Here is a 20,953-nt window from a genome sequence, read left to right as displayed (position 1 = left end):
TGCTCAACTCTGAAGCCACTTGACTTTATCCAATATTCGCCGCCATTTCTGAAAAAAACTGATGCACCCCCGATTACCCCTAAGGCAAAGTATACCAGTTAAACAAAATCTATAGGGGAATGAAAGGACATCATGAAAGATTGTGTTAAAAGTACTTGTACTTTACTTTGAAGCTGCATTGTATTTATAGTATTTTGCTTCACGTGCATTCTGTACTTATCATTTACTTAAAGTACACAACCTCTTATTTACTTTGGTACTCTGAAGTACTTTTTAGATGTTCTTTACCAAACACCTACTGTTTGGTAGGTGTTTGGCTTTCTTTCTCCCCCACTGACTGGCTTATCTTTCTCCCCCAATGACGGCTGTGCACTCAAATGAACGCTTCCCAGAAAGTTACTTGTCCAGGCGAGCTGGTTAGAAAATGACATGCTTGTGAACCCTGAGACGGACAAAGCCGGGAAGCCTCCTTCCTGGGCTCGCGCGTGCTGCATGTGCTTACACGGATGAGACAGATGTAGTAACGTTGCACGGCACATCAGCCTGGACCGGTTGTGCTCGAGAGCGGGCCACACCCGTTTATTTGTCGAGACCCGTTTTTTGTTGGTCGTGTGCATGGTCACGACTGGCGGCCGAACCGTACGGATTTGCGTCGCGGCGCGTTCTTCGTTGCGTGAACTCGGTGCCAGGTCGCTCGTTTCGGATCACTAGTGTATCATCCGTTGCAAAAAAAAAAAAATAGTTTGAAGAGGGGTTGTTTTGCGCCTTTTCCCCGTTTGGACCGTTTCGTTGGGCGAAAGCGCAGTGTTTCCCTCGGAAACGCCGCTACTTCGTCTCTGCCCTCGGACTTCTTCCAAAACCGACGCGCCCCATCGCGGCGAAATACCACGCAGTGCACTCTGGGAACTAGTTGGCCACTCAGTTTCGGTTTCGACTGAGCAGCTTCATCTCATGCTATCACGCCGCGACCGAACGCGCTGCTTGCGTTTTCGATTATCTGACTTTTCACGAACGTACAATACACTTATTCTGGAGCGATACAAAACGAAGACCGGGGCACTTTCCTTGGTTCCCGAAACACCGAATATTATGAGTGCGTGTGCAAACGTAGTAAGACGTGGCTTAGTCACCTCACCCCACGAGTGCATCTTTGAGTTCAATTTCAATGATCCCGTCTAGTACCAGTGAACTAGAACTGAAATTTGGTCATCTGGAGCCTTACACGTATTTTGTTTGCCAAACGTCCGCTTCTTGTTACTTCATTTAGCGAAAAGCAAGCCGCATCCTCACAGGAGAATCAAAGTTGAGCCCAGCGTTGACGCATGAACTTTTAAGGAAACGCAATAAATTCGACCTCGCTACTGCACAAAAGTTACTTTGATGTCTTCCTCGTGTCATCATATATCTCCCACTCAAATTTTATGCTGATAGAAGATGAAGTTTTCGCGAACGCTGAGATCGGCTAGCTACGACGGAGGCCCTAACAAGCGTCCCCTACTCCTCGCTAAGCCATTTTGGACGAGCATTACTGACGCCCAAGATCTGTGACTGAACGGTGTGTCCGAAATGATCTCGGCATACTCAGGTAGGAAGAAAGCAAACGCATAATAAATATTATGGCCATTAGCAACTGTCAACCGCGCTTTGAATAGTTTCGTTCGTTTGGTTCATGCCCGTCCGGCGCACTTCCGGCGAACGGTGCAACATTCTTCACACAAGTGCTCGACTTTTGCTTTCTTAAAACGGTCTGTATGTGCGAATGTGCCTATATGATTTCAGGATAACTTTATGCGCATACGCGATGTTGAATATTAGTGGAAAGCAAGCGGGTGGGGACTTCACTTCGTGCAGTGCTGCGGGTCAGTACAGATAAGAGATAAGAAGTTAGTTAAAATTGAGCTTTTCAATGGCGCCTCCGAGTTTTACTTGACGTATTCGGGCGTATTAGGAAAAACAGTAATTGCAAAAAGTAATATTTCGTCTATGGACGCACGAAACAAACAAACTTCCTGATCAACAACACCAATGTAAAGGCGCGAGCTCGATGTATGCATACTTATTGGTTGCTACAGCTTGTGGATTCGACACAAGCAAGATCCCCGAGCTTCGCAGCGTCGAAATTCCAAGCACAGGCTAGTCCACATACCTCGATTGGAACGCTAACGGAAAGGCTCAAGTACAAAAATACAACAAGTATGTGTTAAGACAAGCTATACGTCTCGGGCTTGTGCTAAAGCTTCGAGGTCTAGCCATTTAGGTTAATTTAGAGGCCACAAATAACGTTCTCGGGACCAGAAAACATGAGATAACGACCGTTAATAGTCCACGCTCTGTGTATATAATCTCTTGTCGACGTGTCGATCGAAACCGAAACCATGCCACCCTCCTCCCTGGCCAACTAGTTCCCAGAGTGCAACGCGCGCCGTGCTAAAGTCGTTTGTCCCCTTGTTTTTTTCTTGTTTTTTTTTTCTAAAGGGGGGGGGGGGGGGGGGGGGGGGGGTTCTGTTGAGACACTCTCGAATCTGCTCGCAAACAGACATTTGCTCGAAGACTTTGCGGAAATTCCGCTTTATTCAACGTTTGTGCCTTGTATTGCTATGTGTTTATCAGAAGCCGTGTTTTGTTTTATTTATCAGAAGGCTTGATGTTGGAGACCGCAGGGTCACAACAACAAAAAAAGTCGGCCGCAGCGGCTAGAAGTCATTCGACACACACTAAGAGCTCGGAACTGTGGCGCATTGCGTGCGCTTCATACTGAGATAAAACTAAGGCGAGGGATCGAAAACGAGGTTATTTCTACGACAGACTCCTTGCTACGCTTGATTGTACAGCCAAGTACAGCGCGTGTCCCCCAAAATATTTATGATGAGCATTGTGAAGCAACCCGAGACTGAGGAAATAAGGAAGTTGACACCAAAAGAAGAGAAGGGGAACGTTCCAAACCGCTCTCCTCTCCTCTTGGTGTCAACTTTCGTATTTCTCCAGTCTCGGGTTGCTTCGCGATGAATTAGTCAGCTTACGTTCTGTTCTTTGTTTTTTTCATAAAAAATTGCGCTTAGTTGAACGCTCGTTTTTCGCCCAAATGTAGCGCTAGCGGTTCGGACCAGATGCCAACGCTTAGAGCTAGCTGTTCTCTTATTCAAAAGTTAAACATAATTTTCTGAACATTTTAATAGGAAAATGGGGCCTGTGCGACAAACGCCGTGACGTTGCGTTTTCGGCTCCTAGCGTCCGCTGCGCCGGGCTACAATCGCTTCGTTTCATTTGCTTCCCTCGAACCATCGTCTTTCTGCCGCGCCTTTAACCGAACGTCTCAACGAGTCGCCGCTGTTTCCGTATTTTGTTTTCGTTTTTGGCGTCGCGGCGCGGCTGCGTGGTGGACGCGTTCTTCTCTTTATCGTTCCTCTCTCCCGCTTTGTAGGCGTGCGCAGAAATACGGCCTCGCCGCTGCCTGCGTCGTTGTTTATCGAGGGTCTGCGTCGTTTCGTACCGCAGAGTTATTACGGCAACGAGTCGGCGCGGAAGCGTATTCGGGTGACCGCCGTATCGGTAGCAGACGCAGCAGACGACCGCGACGCGGCAGAAGCGCCATCTTTGATTTTTTTTTTTTTCTTCCGGTTGTTGGTTTTGACAGTCGGGCTTCCGTCGATTCCGGGAGGACCGACCTGCTTCATCGTGGCGAGCTGCGGACTTGGTGACGTTTCGTCGCGATTTTGCGATTTTGGGCTCCGATGTCGATTCGGAGCAGTAGTTTGGAGCGTCTCGTGTCGCAACGGAGGCGCGGGTTGTCATAGTTGTCGAGCGAGCGCGCATTACCACTGATTGTTTCTATTTATAGACGGCGACTCTGGCCGCCGCGGCGGAGGAGGAGCGGGAGGACCGCGATCTGATTAGGCTTTCGATTGGTTGAACGGAGTCGTAGCAATTTTAAAAGTGCGCATCCGGCCGTCTTTCTGGACGCGATGAGCTGGCGGAGTAAAACCACTTGTCAGCATTCGCTGCTGCTGACGGAAGCTAAAGCGGCACGGAAAGACGCCAGGACGGCTAAGCAGCCGGCAAAGTAAGTTGTCTTGTCACAAATCTAAAAAACAAAAAAAAAACAAATCGGCAACTGAGCGTAGCCGGCTGAAATTTGATTCGAGTGTGTGCAATTACCTGCTTTGTAGCAATGCTTCCACATATTTGCCGGCTTTCATTCTTGTCGACGTCAGGCACTTAAAGGGGTACTCCGCCGATTTCTTCATGGTCCCCGATTTGCTTGAAATTTTGCTAAACTCGCCGAACAACATCGCCAAAATAGTATCCCAAATATTAGGTCAAAATAATTTTTTTTTCACGAAGTTATTGAATTTACAATTTTGGTCCTCACCGTGTTTTTCAAACTGAAAGTCTCTACTGGCAACAATGAAAAAGTGACGTCATTGGAAGTGCAGGGGTTCACTCTTTGGACTGTAGAATTTGTTCCCAACTGATTTGAAGCAGTTTCATGGTGTCAAATGAATGCCTTGGAAGCTCGCTCCAGTCCCCGCCAGTGTTGCGGAATGGGCACCCCCATTCCATTCCAATTCCATTCCGGGGAATTAGAGTTTGCGATAATTCCATTCCTTTCAACTCCTAGGAATGGGGACACTGGGCCCATTCCCACTCCTGGAATGGCTGAAACGTTCCATTCCATTCCTTTGATTTCTAAATGTTAAAAGTGTCACTTAACAGCTGCATTGCGTTTCAGGGTTGGGCAGAAATATTTAAAGATGTATTTAAAAATACAAATACTGGGATAAATGAAAAAAGTTGCTAAAATAGTGATACTCAAGTCTCAAATATATCTGTAAAAATGTATCGCGATACGTATCCGAAATACATTTTAAAAAGAGGCAAAAAAGTATTTCGAAATACAAATACAAGAATACACTTTAGCGAGGGCAGAAATATAAATACTGATAATGCAATACATTTTTTTAATTTCTTTGAGACGCCAACTGAGATGAGGCTCTAAGCTTGAAGTGGAAGTTTTTTTGTTGTCCCGAAATAACTTTTTCGTAGGCTTAACACTTCGCCTTGAAGGTAGTGGTTCCGGACGAAAAGTCTTCAATGGGTTCAAAAAACATTTCATCAAGGATTGACCGCGCTCCCTTCCCTGGCATCCTGTCTGTCTGACCAGTGATGCGAAAAGATTTTGACCTCTAAATAAATTCCATCAAAACATCATCACTTCCCTGTCCAACAAGGGCGCCCCTGTCAGCACTGATCAACTGACGTCACGGTGGGATGAACTAGTATTGCTAGTATTCTTGTATCTGTAGGTGTTGCCTTGAACATGAAACTTTACCCACGCTGCTGTATGAAAGGACAGTACGTACTTTCGTTGTAGGCTACCTCGTTGAAGACCATGGAATTTTCGAGAAAAGTGGGCCACCTGAAGCATCCTGAAGCACATGTCTAATCTTCTGTTACGGTTGAAAAATCGATACGGTGGCATCCCTGTTGTGACGGACCCTCCGCCTCCAACGCATGAACGGCAGTCTTCAAGTTTCGCCTAGCATCATTCAAACAGAGACCTCGTGAATTGCGACCTGAGATGGCCGGCACAGGTGCGAGCAAACAGCGCGTTCGAGACGAGTTGCAGGTGTACGAAGTCTGGGTCCGCACAGTGAGGTCACGTTTGGCCTCCTTCCTGGGTATCGGATCACCAGAGCTGCGGGTCACGTTCACGTCGGCTGATGACGTACCCTTGAGCCGTGCAATGTTTCAGGCGCAGACGCATTCGGATATGTGTTGAACTTCACTGGTGAAAGGCGCCACCGCCCCCCCCCCCCCCCCCCCCCTTTGTTCTTTGCTTTGACTCTTTTTTATTGCATTTTCTTTCGCGTATAAGTCTGTTAGGGCCTTACGCAGGTTCGCAGTTTCCCGTTCATTTTATTTCTGAACAACTGACTCGCTGAATAAATAAATGAATAAAAAATATTAAGAACTTGGCCCATTCCATTCCCATTCCATTCCGGGCAAAAGGCATCCAATTCCATTCCCATTCCATTCCCCTCAACGTTGCCGCCATTCCATTCCCATTCCATTCCGGGGTCGAGAAAATGCGGAATGATTCCGGAATCATTCCAACTCCGGAGTGGCAACTCCGCATCACTGGTCCCCGCGCTCCAGCACGGAACAAATAATTGGCATATTCTATTTTTTAGACTGCTCGCCCGACTGGCAAGCTGAACTTCCACTGACGTCACGGCCCTGAAAAGGGCGGGTATATTTGAATGTCTGTTTTTGCATCATTTTCATTTGCCGATTTCGCAATAACTATTATGAATTTCATGATATTAAATAGCATTCCAGAACGGGTGAAGGCCTGGGAGTCAGAAAATATAGTTAGTTGAGGTAGCTCAAAAATCGGCGGAGTACCCCTTTAACGTGCACGCTATGCAAAAAAAAAAAAAAAAAAAAAAAAAAAAATAATAATAAAAGAGCAAGTGTATGAAGCGTTCAGCAGATAACTTTATTTAAAAAGCAACTCCGCTTCATTTTTGTTTTGAAAAAACAATGCAGTCCTCTTCAGTATCACTTAAGAAGACCACACGCGAAATATCGCGACTTAGTTCTGTCTAATGTTTCTTAAACGGTCCGCAAACTTTGCAACTCACCAAGTTTCCGGAATCGGCTGATTCGAGCGGGCGAATTGAGGCGAAACCAACAGCGCAGTCAAGGCTGTGGCATGGGCAAAACCAACATTGAGCTAAATGTCATCACTATTGCCCTCCTTTGCTTGTTTTTACTTCTCTGGGCAAGCGTAACGGTTGACGTCAGCAACATTTCTTCTTGGTGCTCAGCAGTGCCCACATGATTGGCGTAACGTGCCTGCGCAGCATGCCTCTTGGGTGCCAGTTGGCCGCCCCACCATAGTTTCGCCGTTGCCACCATTCTTGCGTCACAACCGCCGTCGTCGTCTCACCGTTTGTGATTATTGCCTCTCGGGGTTTCGTCCCCACTACGTGTGCAGACTTATGCCGCAATTGTGCAGACATCATTGAATGTTGTAGACGCCAAAACATGGTGAAGAGTGCAGTGCACATGACACTTTCGCCTGGCACACGCCCGCCCGCCCCAATCCCACCCGTCGTTGTGGAGAGGATCACGCGACATCTCGTACCACGTGATAGTCATGTCCTTGGCGGCCCGAGGCCACTGTTGCCGGACAGATCCGAAGTTTCGGTTTCGATTTCTACTCGTGTTTAAAATTAGATTTGAAAATATATATATACCATTCTTCACGAAGCAAATGACGTAGCGTCTCTTACTAGGGCTTTTTAATGCAAATCGCTCGTTATCTTGAAATCTTCTGAATTGAGCGGAGTTGCCCTTTAAGGTGGCTTCGTGTTTCTGAATACTTCTGGAACATTTGACTACCAATGGCAGCCTTCGTGAACCATTGTTACGGTGCCTGCGACGCGTCCTCGACTGGTGTGTTTAGCGGTCTGCACTGCCCATGCATCGGAGTAGCCCCGTAAGAACAACAAGACGGTTGTTGCGATCCTGGCGGTTGGTTGTAAAAATATGAGGAAAGAAGAGTGGATGTTTTCCTTGAACAGCCAGCTGCAGAGTGAGCCACAGCAGGATAGGTGTAGAGTGTGTCCACCCTCGCTGCTGTTTGACTTGCAGAATCGTGACAAGCTGCAGCGTGCGACAGTTCTGATGTCACTGGTCGGAAATCGAACAGACAAAAATGAAGACACGGTAAACAGCCAGTCGCACGTGTCATGCACCATACTGATGCTTGTACAGCATGCAGACAATATATACAAGCTCGATATGTCTTAGCCACGACGCTCGTGGGAAGGGCCTGTTCACACGCTCGCATCTGCTTATAACCGAATTTGTGCATTCTCTTGCGACGATGGAACACCCCGGCACGCTGTTGCCATCTGTGAGGCGACTCTGTGACTGCATTGCACTAGAGCGAAGGTTTTTGCAGTATTTGAGAGATCAAATGTAGATACTCACTGCATCTGATTCATCACCAAATTTGATTTACGAGTGTGACCTATCTCAAAACACAACCGGAAGTATGTTGCCCTGCACTTTTCTGCACTGCGCTAAGCTTTTCTTCACTGGTGCAGTTAAGTTGAACGCAGCAACCATTTATAAGAAAGGGTCATTTATAACATTGTCATCACCTCTTCGATCGAAAAGAAATTATACGAAAATGCCGAGTGTTTTTTACGGCTACTCGATAGACAGCTCCAGTGTGTTGTCTCGTCATAAGAGATCCCAAGAGGTTTTAAAGCATTTGGTCGTAAGCAATCGCAAGCATGTGAACTAGCCTCAAAGCCTCAACTTCTCCGAGCGCTTCCGGGCTCAGCGTCTGGAGCGCCCGAAGAGGGTTTTGTCGGCCTGCATGTTGTCGCTTGCCACGTTCGGCGTGTGTGCATCCCTGTCGTGTCGTGCATTGTCCGTGTGCGTCCACACCCCGCAGGAACTCGAGCGCCGATTGCAGCGACACCCCGCTACTGCACCAGGACCAGCCGTACAACGCCGAGCGAGACCAGGACGGCTGGCAGTGGGCACACAGCGGCGCCAGGTGCGCGGGGCAACTGTTGCGCCGCCTCTTCGTGATATGTTCGGCCAGGAAACTCCCATAGAAATGAAACGGGAAAATTGACTAGTTGATGGATATTCATAGAACTGGATGCACCAAGTGGACGAGGGCAAGGCAAGGAACGTAGCCTCGACGAGAGCTAAGCGGCTCGTCTGCCATTCAGGCATTATACGACGTGTTCCCCCCGAAAATGGTAATTTGTTTCACCGCAAAAATGAATTGCAAGTTGCCGAACGCTTGTTCTCCACCCAAGTGTAGCATTAGCGGACCCGACCCCACAAGAACAGCCTTTCCTTTTTTCTCCCCTTAACGACCCCCCAGATGCAAAGTTTCAGAAGTGTTATGTTATCTCATTCAAAAGTTAGTAATTTTCTGAAAATTCCAATGGGAAAATGGAGCTTGTTCTTTGTAACTGGTGCCATTCAGCTTCACGTATTCTAGGGCTTCGTCACCTGCCATTTTTCTATTGAAAATTTGAGAAAATCACTTGACTTTTGAATAAGGTGACGGTCAGTTCTGAAACTTTGGCTTCTGGTTGAGGCCTCTGAATTTGCATTTGGGCAGAGAATGAGCATTTGGCGGTGCACAGTTTATTTTTGCGGTGAACAAGACCCTGTCAGTTTTTTGGGAGGGAAGTTTTGTGTTTCGGTATACCTCACAATGGACCGCGGCGTACACTACGAGCGGTCCCAGCCAATCCAACGCTGAGAATGTATCACGTGACTGTGCGTTCCGTGCGTCTCTGTGTGGCCGTAAAAGTTTCGGGACACTTGCAGCATTGGATTGGATGGGACGGCTTATGGCGTCCACTGTGGTCCATCGTAAGGTGAAATGGAATTTAACACTCCTGTAACCGTCTGCCAACTTTCTGCAAGCTAGTCCAATTGTTTCCTTGGCGGCTTTTGGTTTCTGCAGACCGTCTCGCAGACATCGGCCACTCTTCGCTCGTCTTCTGCGTGTCATTCGTTTATGAGACGACATGCTAGAAGACAACATGAACTTGTTGTCCTCCAGCGACCCCCCAATCGTCTGCTGTTAACTGCCAGGCTTCTCACCATGCCTTGCATTGTAGCCTAAACTAATGTTCGAGGTCCTCGACCTATCTTGGCTAGTCCTTTGGACGATCCCTAGCAGTAAAATCGGCTCGCAGGTCTGGAAACTTTACATTCAGGTGAGGGTCGCGTAATATTTCTGCAATCTGCGTTATGAATTTGACGCTTGTGCAGACTATCTTAGCATGCCACTGTCGTTATGTAGAAACGCAAAGTTAGAATCTAGCCGCCACCCACAATGCAACTGCGCAGTATGTCACAGTACTCATTTAAAGATGGCACTTCTGTGTTGTCGCTGTGGAGCTTCCTGGCCGAAGATTGTGATCAGCGCCGATTCTTGTTATCTCAGTGTCCCATCTGTTGCTTGCGTGTTTGTCCGCTTTTGTGTACGTGCGCAACACTGTGCTTCTGTCTTGTTCACCTCTGGGTATGTGAGGCTCGTACATTATATCTTGTCCACCGATCAGGGAGAATGTGTAAACGGGACATGGCGGATTAGTTGCTCAACAGCCATGTTATTGGGCGTCCTTTTTACATACCATCTAGTGCAGGGTTCTCAAGCTCATTCGTACCTGGGGGCCAGGTAACCTGCCCCGAAAGGTTGAGGGCCATTGTAAGTGGGAGGGAGACAAGGAAACTCGGCTATTATGTATTACGTTGCAAAAGCAGCCGAGTCTCTCAGCGACACACCAGAGATTTCCGAGAAGGGACCTTGTACTCTGCTTTTAATGCGAAAGCGTTAACTGGTCCCATGGAGCGAACCGGCGTTATCAGCTTTTGAAGCCGCGCCAGACGGCATCTAAATTCCCCTGTCCCATAGAGCGAAGCCTGTAGTCTGTAGCACTCAATTGATGGATAAATGCCCATTGGCTGGCATTTAGCGTAGTTCCAAGGGATGCCACCCCACACTTCATGGCAGTGCCGAGAGACGGCACTCATGCTTTCACATTCACAACTCGTAAGAAGTGCTTAAATGTCCTTGGAATGTTTTTTTTTTTTTTTTAAACTCACCTTTTTGCCAGTGACACTTTTAGCTTTGTTTTGTTAATACAACTACTTTTGACCCATACTTAATGTGATAACAATACCTAAAATGGCACCGCCCCCATAAAGGTGCTGGCATTTCCCCAGAGAACAAGCACAGTGTCGTTGCTCTGTCGCTCAGTTCACTCGGGAATTAATCGAGCTCGACACCTTTTTGCTTTTCTGACGATTTTGATAGCGGCTTTATAAGGTAATACTTGTAGTGGTATTTCCTGACATCTAAAAGCCCAAGCCCATAGCCTTCTTTTTTGCAGTTTTTCATGCTCAGCGAGAGTTAGTGCACCCAAGGTGTGTTTTTGAGCGAAGAGCTCGCGCTACTAGCTTAGTAGCGAGATTGTTGTATAGGTGATTAACATTGAAAAGAGCTCAGAAGCAAGAATTAAGACACTTTAAAAGAAAGCACTATAGTGCAAAATAAATGAAAACATTATAGGAGCCATAGCTTAAGTTTAGAGTGGAAACAAGTGAACGACTTGACCCGCATGCTCGAGATAAGGGAACTGGGGTTTACAGCCGCCAGATTCTATCAGGTCGTGTCCCAGCGTGTCTGAGCCTCTTGATCTAGTGCCACTTACACGGCCATTGCATTTTTGGTAGTTGCATTTTTTTTACGTGTTGGGGATCCTAGTCGATAAAAACTTGTAGCCTTATATGGCATTGCATTTTGGTAAAGGAGTATTAAGAGCCGAGAACATTTTGGCCACATCTTTTGTTCGGGGAGAGTTACGAGGTAGGAAAAGGGCCTAAAAGGAAGAGACCAGAAAAGGAAGGAGTGGGAAGAGTCGAGGTAGTTTGTCACAGTTGTATTGCTTGACAGTAGCCGAGCCCAGAATGCAGACACGCGACAGCAGTTCGCTGATTCCCCAAATCACCATGTGGCCTCATAGACAGTAGATCGACGTCCTCTAGGAATGTGAGGAGTAGGCCAAATGTTCTGGTGGCTCCATTGAGCCTAGGGAAGGTCTCGTATGTAGTGCAAGCATTTTCTCTGGGTTCTAGCGAAGCGAAGAAAAATTTTCTCTTGCCCGCTGGCACTAGACATTGGGGTACATGCAAAGAAAGCAACGTGATTTCCCTGACCTGCATCTACGTCGGTGTAGTTCCTGCCTTGGTCACTAGAATGGATGTTTGATTCTGAAACCTTCAATACTACATAGAGCAAGGCTGTAGCAACATGCAAACTCAAGATATGCATTTAAAAAAAAAAGTGTTAGATTTCAATACATTTAATTTAAAATGACCATACCACCCATGCGTTTTGGGCTTTTGCTTCAAGTCCCAGAACAGAGAGTCGGTTTTCTCCCTGCCTAGAAAACGGTCCCAGTGCAATCGCTTTCCTCGTACAGCCCCACCTCCACATCGAGCGCAGCACGCCGGGGCTCGGACGGCTGGCACGACTGGGGCACCACGGACGCCTGGGAGCCCGTCACGCCGGCGTCCCCGCCACGCCCCAAGGCGACGCCGACCTCCACCAAGTCGCCGCCGGCAAAAACCAGGAGCCCCCCAGCGAAGGCCAAAAGCCCGCCGGCGAAGGCCTCGTCCTCCTCTTCCTCCTCCGTCAAGTCCTCCAAGAAGAAGACGGGCGACGAAAAGCTGCTCATTGACTTCGGGGAGGACGGGTCCCACAAGACGCACCCGGACTGGGATGCCGGATGGGACGAGGACTGGGACCAGCTGGACTCTTCGTCGGGGTCGCGCGGCTACCAGCGCATCAGTACCAAGGCAGACTGAGAAGAAACCGCCGCTCCGCCGCAGCCCGCTCCGTACACACTAGTATTTTTTCCAAAGCGTCGGTCTCGCCCCTCCTCCCCCCGCCAGCCCGTGGAAGTCCGGCAGACGTGCGGCATCCGCGTTTACGACGGAGCGGCGAGGGGAACGGTGGTTTGTCGGTGCTTCCGCCCCTTTCTCTTTGCTCGCGGTGCTGCAGGAATTCGGTTTGGACTGCCCCAAGTTTGCACGTCGTTTCGGTCTGCACGGCCGTCGTCGTCGAGTTTGAGGTTACATGCCTCTTTCCGTTTTATCCCGCTTTTGCGTCGTCGCCTCTTCCTAACGAAACGTGCAGGAACGTCCGGCCGCACGTATTTTGCGCCGTTGGCTTCTGGTGGGCCGCAGGAGCTCGCAGGAGAGATCTATTCATTGTTGTTCGTCGGTCTCGAACCGAGAAACGTCTGAAGTTGTGCAACCGCCACAGGGAAAGAATCGCGACCGGTGTACCGTGCGTCTAGCAGGGCAGGAAGCCGTGCGGGGGAAAGGCGGGAGCGTCTCCACTCATGGGCCCAAATCTTTTAGACGGCACCCGCTCATTGTCTTGGCTCGAAGACCGGATCTCGACGTTTCGCTTTCACCGGCTAGATCGATTCTCTCGGGTCCGCAGTAAGTGCACCCTTCGAGATCTTCTTGCGTGCTGTCTTGCCCACGGTTGAGCAACTGTTTAAACTGTACAGGGTCTGCCTCATTTTTTAGCCAGATGAATTTTCTGTTTGCTTTTAAGTCGTGGGTTGCCAGCTTTGCAGACGCATCGGTGACCGGCGCTCTCGGATGCGTGCACGGTGCACATTGCCAGCGCCTGCGGTGTACATAGGGGGGTCAGCCGAGCATTCCAAGGGCGTGGCAGGTGCGGTACCAATCTGCTCAGACATCCAAATACTCCCGAATCGTGCCGAGCCTCCTTTTTCTTCTTTCCCGATTTCTCTTTCAACTGTGCGCCCCGAATAGACGATTGGGGGACGAAACCAGTGAAAGCCGCACCCTGGAAGGTACCCGTCTTCCGTCGGGGCTCGTGACGCGTCGGAGCGTGGGCGAAGAAGTCAATCATATCGTCATGCATAATCCCCTTTTTTTTGTAATGCGTCGCAAAAGTTTTCTCGGAATGGAGCAGTGTCAGCGGCCGCCTGTTGCGGAGCACTGTGTTGCAGCTTGGGAGGGGGCTTGAGAGAGACGAATAAAGCATATATTTATTAAAGTGGTGCGTTACTGCCGTCTTTTTCTGCCTGTGGTGCTTCTTGTTTTTGGGTCCCAAGAGTGCATGTCGTGTGTGGGGTATTGCAACAGAACCTCACTGAAGTGGTAAAGAACTCCAGGATAAGAAATGGGCAGCAGGTGTTGTCAGCAAAGTCTAGCCATGCCTGGAATGCAGGTTTAAAGCGGCGGTGCAACGATTGTAACGTTGAAAGAATTTACTCCTTGTGTTTTTTATATTCATCTTGGCACGAAATGCACCACCTTCCTCGAAATGCTGCGATGCCGCTGCATAATTGCATCATGTCCCCATCTACCGCTGTGCATGGCAGTCACTGGAACAGCAGTGTCACGTGAGGAGGGTGGACAAGTTTGTGGGGCGGCTATCTAACTGAAGTTCAAACTATTTCCTCTCCGTAGCTACCTTTCCCGTTCAAAGTCTTTTGTCTCGATCGCTCGCTCTGGGCGATGCCAAGCTCTTGTAAAGTCGCCAATCAGAGGAGGAGTGTTGGGGGCCCTCAAGACAAAGCCCATTGGAAAACAATCTGGTACTCCCCAGCCCCAAACTTCAATTTGTTTCATTATTGCAGATGCAAGAAAATGAAATTTTCTGTTCATTCTACACGTGACATTGCCCAATAGACTACTTCCAAAAAAGAAAAAAAAAAAGCCATGTAACACTGCAAGAATGGCATTATGGGACTTCGGCCATGGAGAGGAGTGGCACGATTTAAATTTCGATCGCATCGTTGACAAAGTGGCGCATCAGCACAGCTTGAAAATAAAGCCGCGCTCGCTTGCACTACACCCATCTATCTTCACGAGAGTCCTCGTTGAAGTGCGGAGCTTCAGCAGCCATAAAGACCTGCCGCGTCCCGTACCTTTCTGGCCACCTCTCCAGAGTGCAGTGTGGTCATTGAGACAATGGAGAAGGATGACTGGCTTGCTACACTTAGTTTTCTTCCTGTGTCTGCCTGCGCACAAATTCTGGCATGTCGGGAGCCCCAAAAAGCCTGCCCCAGCATTCAATCTGTATTGGTAGGCAACACCATAAATTTAGGAAAGTCGCCCATTCGAAAATGCACGCCCTGTATTTGGTCGTCGCGGGATGTCGTGAAATGAGGTTGGCAAATTGAAATCAAAGCCTGCCGAAACTGGTGAAAGGGTATCCAAGATGCTTTGCGCGACACTACACCACCAGGATCGCTTCAATTCTGCGAGAGTTCTATTCCCGCAATTAATCGGCAGAAGTTTGAAAATTGTTGCACCCCCCCTTTGTTACAAGTGGCCAAGTGAATTTGGACTGAATTCACTAGTTGCACTGTCAAGCCTCAAGCCACTTCCTAAGTGGGGAAGAATTTTCACCCAAAACTGATAAAGGATGCAATAGATTGTCCCCAAACTACACAGTATCCCCCCAACCCCCCCAAAAAAAAAATTTTTTTTTTTTATTGCAAGAATAGACTATGCATTGCCGACCACTCATTCTCTGCACAAATGCAGCGCTAGAGGTTTAAACTACCTGTCAAAGTTTCAGAGTTACAAACGATTTTCTGGAGTTCTCAATGGGAATATGGCGGCCGACAGAGCTCTCGAATGCCCAGAGCTCCATGGCGCGAGTTACCAAAAAAACTGGCGAAAGCTCCATGTTCCCATTAAAAAATTTAACAAAATCGCTATTAAATTTTGAATAAAGTAATTGTTTGTGCTGAAACTTTGGCAAATGGTTCGAACCACTATCGCTGCATTTGGGCGGTGAATGAATGTTCGGTGATGCATAGTTTAATTTTGGCGGTGGAAAAAACTACTACCGTAGAATACTGCACATCCGCCCATTCCCAAATTTGTAAGATCTGAGAAAATATGCACAGTACATTGATATGTAAAATTGATGACCGGACAAGTGTTCATCCCCCATTCTTTCGCGATCATCTCTAAATTTTGAGTGGGTGCTTGCCCGATATTTTACAATAACATATACTCTAAACGACTTAATTTTCACGGGCTCAGATTTTTCCGAATCGGGCCAAAGCTGAAAATTTGAAATTATTCGCGGTTTCTAATTTTCGCGAATCGAGTGTAGCTTCCACGGCGTTCACATATTGCCCGAATTTGTGGGGGTGCATTTTTCACGAAAATTTAGTCGTTTACAGTATATATATTTTTTTTTTTTTTGGAGGGGAGGGGGGGGGGGGGGGGTGCATTTTGTACATTTACTTTTAGGTAAGTACAACTGATAAGTACTGATGTATCACGCCAAATTTCTCGTATTGAACCAAAAGTTCAACAGAAGAAAAGTAGGGGCATAGGAGACATCTCTAGATAATTTGTTCTTGAGCCCCAACTCCCTGCATAGAGACGACTAGCAATCAGGAGACCACTTCTCCAATGAATTGGAATTGACGACACAAACAGCACTGTCAACAGTAATGCACAGATGCAAAACCATGCAACTTATATTTAATTCTAACAAAAATATCTCGCTCTCCTGATGTAGTTGAATGTTAATGTGCTTCCTTATTGATTCGCCTGCTGTCGCTTGGGAGGGGGACGTGCAGCTCTCCCCAGCCGTGTCAAGGCAGCATTTATCCTCTGTTGCCGCCATCTCTAATGCAAAATAAATTCAGTTTAAAATGCGATACAGTTAGAAATGCTAAAAACGAGCAGTGAAGAACGGGAACAAACTTATTTCATCAAGTACAAATACAGACATAAAACAGCAGACAAGGAGTCCTTTGCAAATATTGCCACTCTGCCATGCAGAGCAGCGTGAAACGAGCCACTGAGGGGAAGTCGGATGCTCCGCCAAATCCGGCAGTCGTCCTCTGAAGCCCGCCGGGTTTTCCAAGGCGTGCACGAGCCAACTTCTCGAAACGCTCAGGGGTCATTACTCAGTGGAAACAGGTCCTGCGAATCGAGCAGGCGTCTTCCGGACGACCCCGACCCTGAACAAGCACCGCTCTCCGTGGGCCCCACGGACATGCTCGCGCTCCGACCGAAGAGGCTGCAGCTCCCGTCGGTCAGCGTGGACGAGTCGATGACAACGCTGGCCGAAGAAGACGGCTCGCCATCCCTGTCCGCAGTGGCCGCGCCCGCCAGCGTCTTCAGCTTGTCCTCAAACTTCTTTACGAGGGCAGCGCCCCGTTTCGCCTTGACCTTGTCGCGCATCTTGCGCGCCGCAGACATGAGGTCTTCGACCGACGCCCTCTCGGTGACCTCCAGCATGGTAAGGGCCTTCAGGAAAACCAGCGCGTCCTCGTCGTGCGGGTCCTTGAGGACCTCGCGGCACAGCTCCACAGCCAGGCGGTCGTGTGGCGTCGCTTCGGTGGCCGCCGACGCCGGCACCCGTTGCCCGGGCCGATCGGCCGACCGCGGAAGCGTCACATCCACCAGGAAGTTGAGGAGGTCTGCGGCACTGAGGCGCGCCAGAGGACTCGATGCCGGCGCATCCAAGACTGCGGCCAATGTAGGCAAGAAGGCCATCTCGAAGCAGCGCAGGCTCTGGGGGCTGCCGCCGTGGCTGTAGGCGACCACGAAGTTCCGCAAGACCTGGTGGAGGTGTGAGTCTGGGTCCGTGTTCGGGTGCATCCATTGGAGGACCATGACGGACAGTAAAGATGGCGAGCACACGCGGCCATACAGCTGCAGCTTGGCCATCCCTTCCGCCGCCACCGCACGCAGATGGTCGTCTTCGTCGTCGACATAGCGGATGAGGCAATCAACAAGGAGCGCGGACGCATCCCGAGGCGTCGCCTCTTCGTCATCGTCGTCATCATCTTCGAACAGGTTCCGCAGGACAGAGTCGAACGGCTCCACCCCGAACGCCAGGATGAGGTCCACGGCACCAGCCAGCGCGACGGCGCGGATCTGCGGCGTGTCCGCGAGCGCGATCTGGAAGAGCAGCTGCATGTGCTTTAGTGCGGCCCGCTTGCTCAGGGTACAGCAGAGGCCCAGGGCGTGCGTGGCCTGCTTGCGGACTGCCGTGTCGGTGCTCACGATGCCCGGCAGCACGATGTCGTCGAGGCAGGTCTGCAGGAATGGGGACACAGAGGCAAAGGGCGTGACAGCCAGCATCTCGGTCACTAGGGTGGCGATCTTGAGGGTCGTTGCACTGTCCTGTTCCACCCTCCCGTCTTCCTGAAACTCCTCGAGGGCTACCTCGGCGGCCGCCTGCACATCCCGGAGCGTCTGCTCCAGCTCGAGCACCTTGTTCTTTAGTTCCTGCGCCTCGGCAAACTGCTCCCGCTCAACGCAGATCGACAGGTCTTCGCGGAGCATGTTGAGCTTCACGCGCATCTTGACCACGTCGATGCTAGCAACAAGTGGCGCCGCGGCCACCTCCCGCGCCTCTTGTGACGGGGCGGCGGGGGCCGTTGCCGAAATGGCCAATGCCACCTCCTGGGCTACCTGGTCCGTGCTGGGGAATATGCGCCCCAACAGCCTCATGAGCGGCTGCACCAGCACGGAGCCGACCTTAGGCGACGCAAGCAGCATGTGCACAGTCTCAACAAGGCGGGCCCTGCCTGCGCTGTCGCTAATGTCTGCCGCCTGGGCCAGGGTCAGCAGCTGCCGGGACATAAAGCGGTGCTCTAGCTGGCGCAGCGTATCCCATGACTCGTCAAAGGCGCATACGTGCTTCACCAGGTAGCCGCAATACACCACCGTGTCCGGGAAGACCGACTCGACGAGCGCGTCAGCGTCGGCCGACCCGCCGGCACGGAGGTGGAGCACCAGGCAGCGCCAGAGGAGGAGCGTCTCGCTGCTGAGCTTGTCTTCTGGGACCAACTTGTCCTCATCCAAGCAGGCACTCGCGAAGTCGGCCGCCGCCCGCTTGAGGTCGTGCTCCGCCAGGTACCAGTCGAGGAAGCTTTCGACGCTCTCGGTGGAGCCGTGCACGTCCAGCAGCCTCAGGAAGTCCACCAGGCTCCCTTTGGTCTGCTGCAGCCAGGTCGGGATGAGTTTCTGCGTCACGACGGTCCGCACAGCGCCCGCCGATTCGCCAAGGCCCATCGCGATGACGGCCGTTCGCTGTCTCAGAGACAGGTAGCGGACTGGGACCTTCTCGACGAGGCGCTCCAGCGCCAGCCGTCGGACTGCGTCCTTCACGTCCCTAGTCCTGGCCACGATGGCCGCCAGAGTCTTGGTGGACGGCACCATCCGAGTCACGATGGCGCTCCGGACCTCTACGCAGGGGTCGTGCTCCAAGTGGAACAAGAAGGCCTCGACGATTTTGCAGCCCGAATTGGACGGGTCCTGTAGACGCGAGAGGGCTCCCGCGGCCGCTGCGCGGACGGCGCCGATGCGGTCCTTGAGTCGCGCCATCATGGCGGCCTCGACCCGGTCGAAGAGGTCTTCGTCGACGGCGTACTCGTCCTTGATGTTGCACAGCGTCTTCTCGACCAGCCGACAGCAGCGCTCGCGCACTACTTTCGAGTCCGACGTGCTCCACTCTAGCGCGGCGTCCAGCATCCGAACAAGGAGCCAGCTGTCACCGCCGGTAACGCCGGAGTCGTCAGCCGCCGCCGTCGCGGAAGACGTCAAAGTCGTCCCCGCTAGGAACTGCGCTGTGAAGTCGAGCAGACGCTCAGCGTACTCGCCGCTCTCGGTGTTGGAGAGCACAATTTGCACGACTGGAGTCAGCTGGGACACGAAATCGCTCGACGGAGTGTCTCGGAGCAGTTTGTTCATGACGTCCAGTCCCTTGGCAAAGGCGTTCGGTTTGTTTTGGCACACCGTGTACGCGTCCCGCATCGTCGCCATGGAGGCCACGCTTGGTTTCGCAGCACTCATGCTCATGCGGACTGTTCCAACACTCGGGAAATTACGGCTTGTTTTGCGAGCAGTAGTGAAAAAACAAAGCAGCTATAATGTTGACTGATGTTGACGTCCGTTACAAAGGCAATCCAGTTTTGCCGTTTAGCCGCGCGCTCAATATCGAAAATGGGCGACCGACGCGCCACTTGTGCGACATATTTCAACTATCGGTACGCGAAAAGTACGCTGGTTTGTAGATGGTTGAGCGTGTTGGTTTCTAATTTAAAATAAGGAAAGAGGGACATTTATGTTTGTCTTAAATGTCCCTCTTTTCTTATCATAAACGCCGGTTTCGGTTTCACGTTTTGTATGAGTGGCGAGGATGGCGAGTTTTCAGCGTTTTCAGATGGCTCAGTTGTCTTCGTAACGCGGCCGGGCCTTCAAGAGTCCAACATTTCCAAGGAAACGGATTAGTCAGCATGATTTCTAAACTTTATGAGTAACAGGAATAAGTCACCTCATCTATTCCCTATTATAAATGCCTTATTTGTTTATATAATGTCGGATTTTATTTAGGATCTTGTGTCCTAGTTTAGCTATCTGAGAGGGTAGGTCTTGAAAAGTGTCGGTATATAAGCTGGTGCGTTTGGGTAGCACGCTGTATGGTCCGGATCCCATGAGTTACCCCCAGTAATATTCAGTTGTCAGTAAATAGGAAGCTATGATTCATAACTCGATGGGAGCATTCGACCGCCACTTTTTTATTTCTTTTAACCAGCGTAATATTTTTCCGCAGCGAGCGATTGATTTTTTAGTCACTCACAGTAATGAGTTGTCACTAAATAGGAAGTCGTGATTCAAAACTTGAGAAAAGCAGGAGATAAGGAAAATTTAAAAAAAGGACAATCCGATCAATCTTTGTTTTTCTTGTTAAAGATGAAACCTGCTGCAACTTTTTAAACAATAGTTTCCGCCTTGTAGAAAAAAAAAATGTTTGACTGTTTTTCTATTTTTCACGCATCGGTGCGTGAAAATAATCATACAAGATGTGCAAAAGTTTAAACATAGGCGGCTCGAAATTGGAAATTTTTGGACATAAATGCTGTCATAAAAACATTTATCATACACAAACATGCTCATTATAAATATAAAAAAGGCGAAGAAATTGGACGGAAACCACTCACTTTGCGCGTCTAATTGTTAACATCGTCAAAAAATGTGGAACGCTTCACGATTTTGCGTGTCATCCTTGCGCAGGGGCCATGCTAATCTTCTCTGTATCGTTCCAATTTTAGTATATGTACTTTGGAAGTACAACACACCAAGTAGCACTCCAGCTATTTATGCCCACCATCACAAGGAAGTGTTTTGTTCGGTGACCATTGTCAAACATTATAGAGTCTACCGCTCCTGTGTGTATATATGTAATATAAAATAAGTTCTTATAAGACAAACAGGCGTTGTAAATATATCTCTTTACTTAAATATTATATTATTTGCACATTTATGTAGGAATTTAGGTTTTAAATACCTTATTTTGCTCCGATCG

The 20,953-nt window shown here is 49.6% G+C and overlaps 2 protein-coding genes and 1 non-coding gene across 5 annotated transcripts in view; 1 reads left to right on the top strand and 2 right to left on the bottom strand.

The window, feature by feature from the left end:
• Positions 1 to 13,660, top strand: part of LOC115308586 (ADP-ribosylation factor GTPase-activating protein 1) — a 32,016-nt gene extending 18,356 nt beyond the window's left edge. For 2 of the 3 annotated variants that reach the window (XM_040210911.3, XM_040210912.3), the window contains exons 12-13: positions 8,474 to 8,578; positions 12,039 to 13,660. In XM_040210911.3, the coding sequence (XP_040066845.1) occupies positions 8,474 to 8,578; positions 12,039 to 12,423 (490 nt within the window). In that variant the 3' untranslated portion in view covers positions 12,424 to 13,660. The remainder of the gene's footprint in view (positions 1 to 8,473; positions 8,579 to 12,038) is intronic. The other variant, XM_040210913.3, reaches the window with a different exon arrangement.
• Positions 13,661 to 16,092: 2,432 nt separating this feature from the next.
• Positions 16,093 to 19,608, bottom strand: LOC115308600 (condensin complex subunit 3). The gene has a single exon (XM_029966587.4). The coding sequence runs from the start codon at positions 19,444 to 19,446 to the stop codon at positions 16,528 to 16,530; it is 2,919 nt and encodes a 972-aa protein (XP_029822447.2). The 5' UTR covers positions 19,447 to 19,608; the 3' UTR covers positions 16,093 to 16,527.
• Positions 19,609 to 20,616: 1,008 nt separating this feature from the next.
• Positions 20,617 to 20,719, bottom strand: LOC115322048. The gene has a single exon (XR_003918921.1). It is a non-coding gene; the product is annotated as a U6 spliceosomal RNA (small nuclear RNA).
• Positions 20,720 to 20,953: the final 234 nt, after the last annotated feature.

This window comes from Ixodes scapularis, unplaced genomic scaffold (assembly GCF_016920785.2).
Source record: "Ixodes scapularis isolate PalLabHiFi unplaced genomic scaffold, ASM1692078v2 PGA_scaffold8__174_contigs__length_109621045, whole genome shotgun sequence".
Classification (NCBI taxonomy): domain Eukaryota; kingdom Metazoa; phylum Arthropoda; class Arachnida; order Ixodida; family Ixodidae; genus Ixodes; species Ixodes scapularis.
The sequence above is the reverse complement of the archived record's forward strand: the minus strand, read 5'-3'. Positions and strand labels throughout refer to the sequence as shown.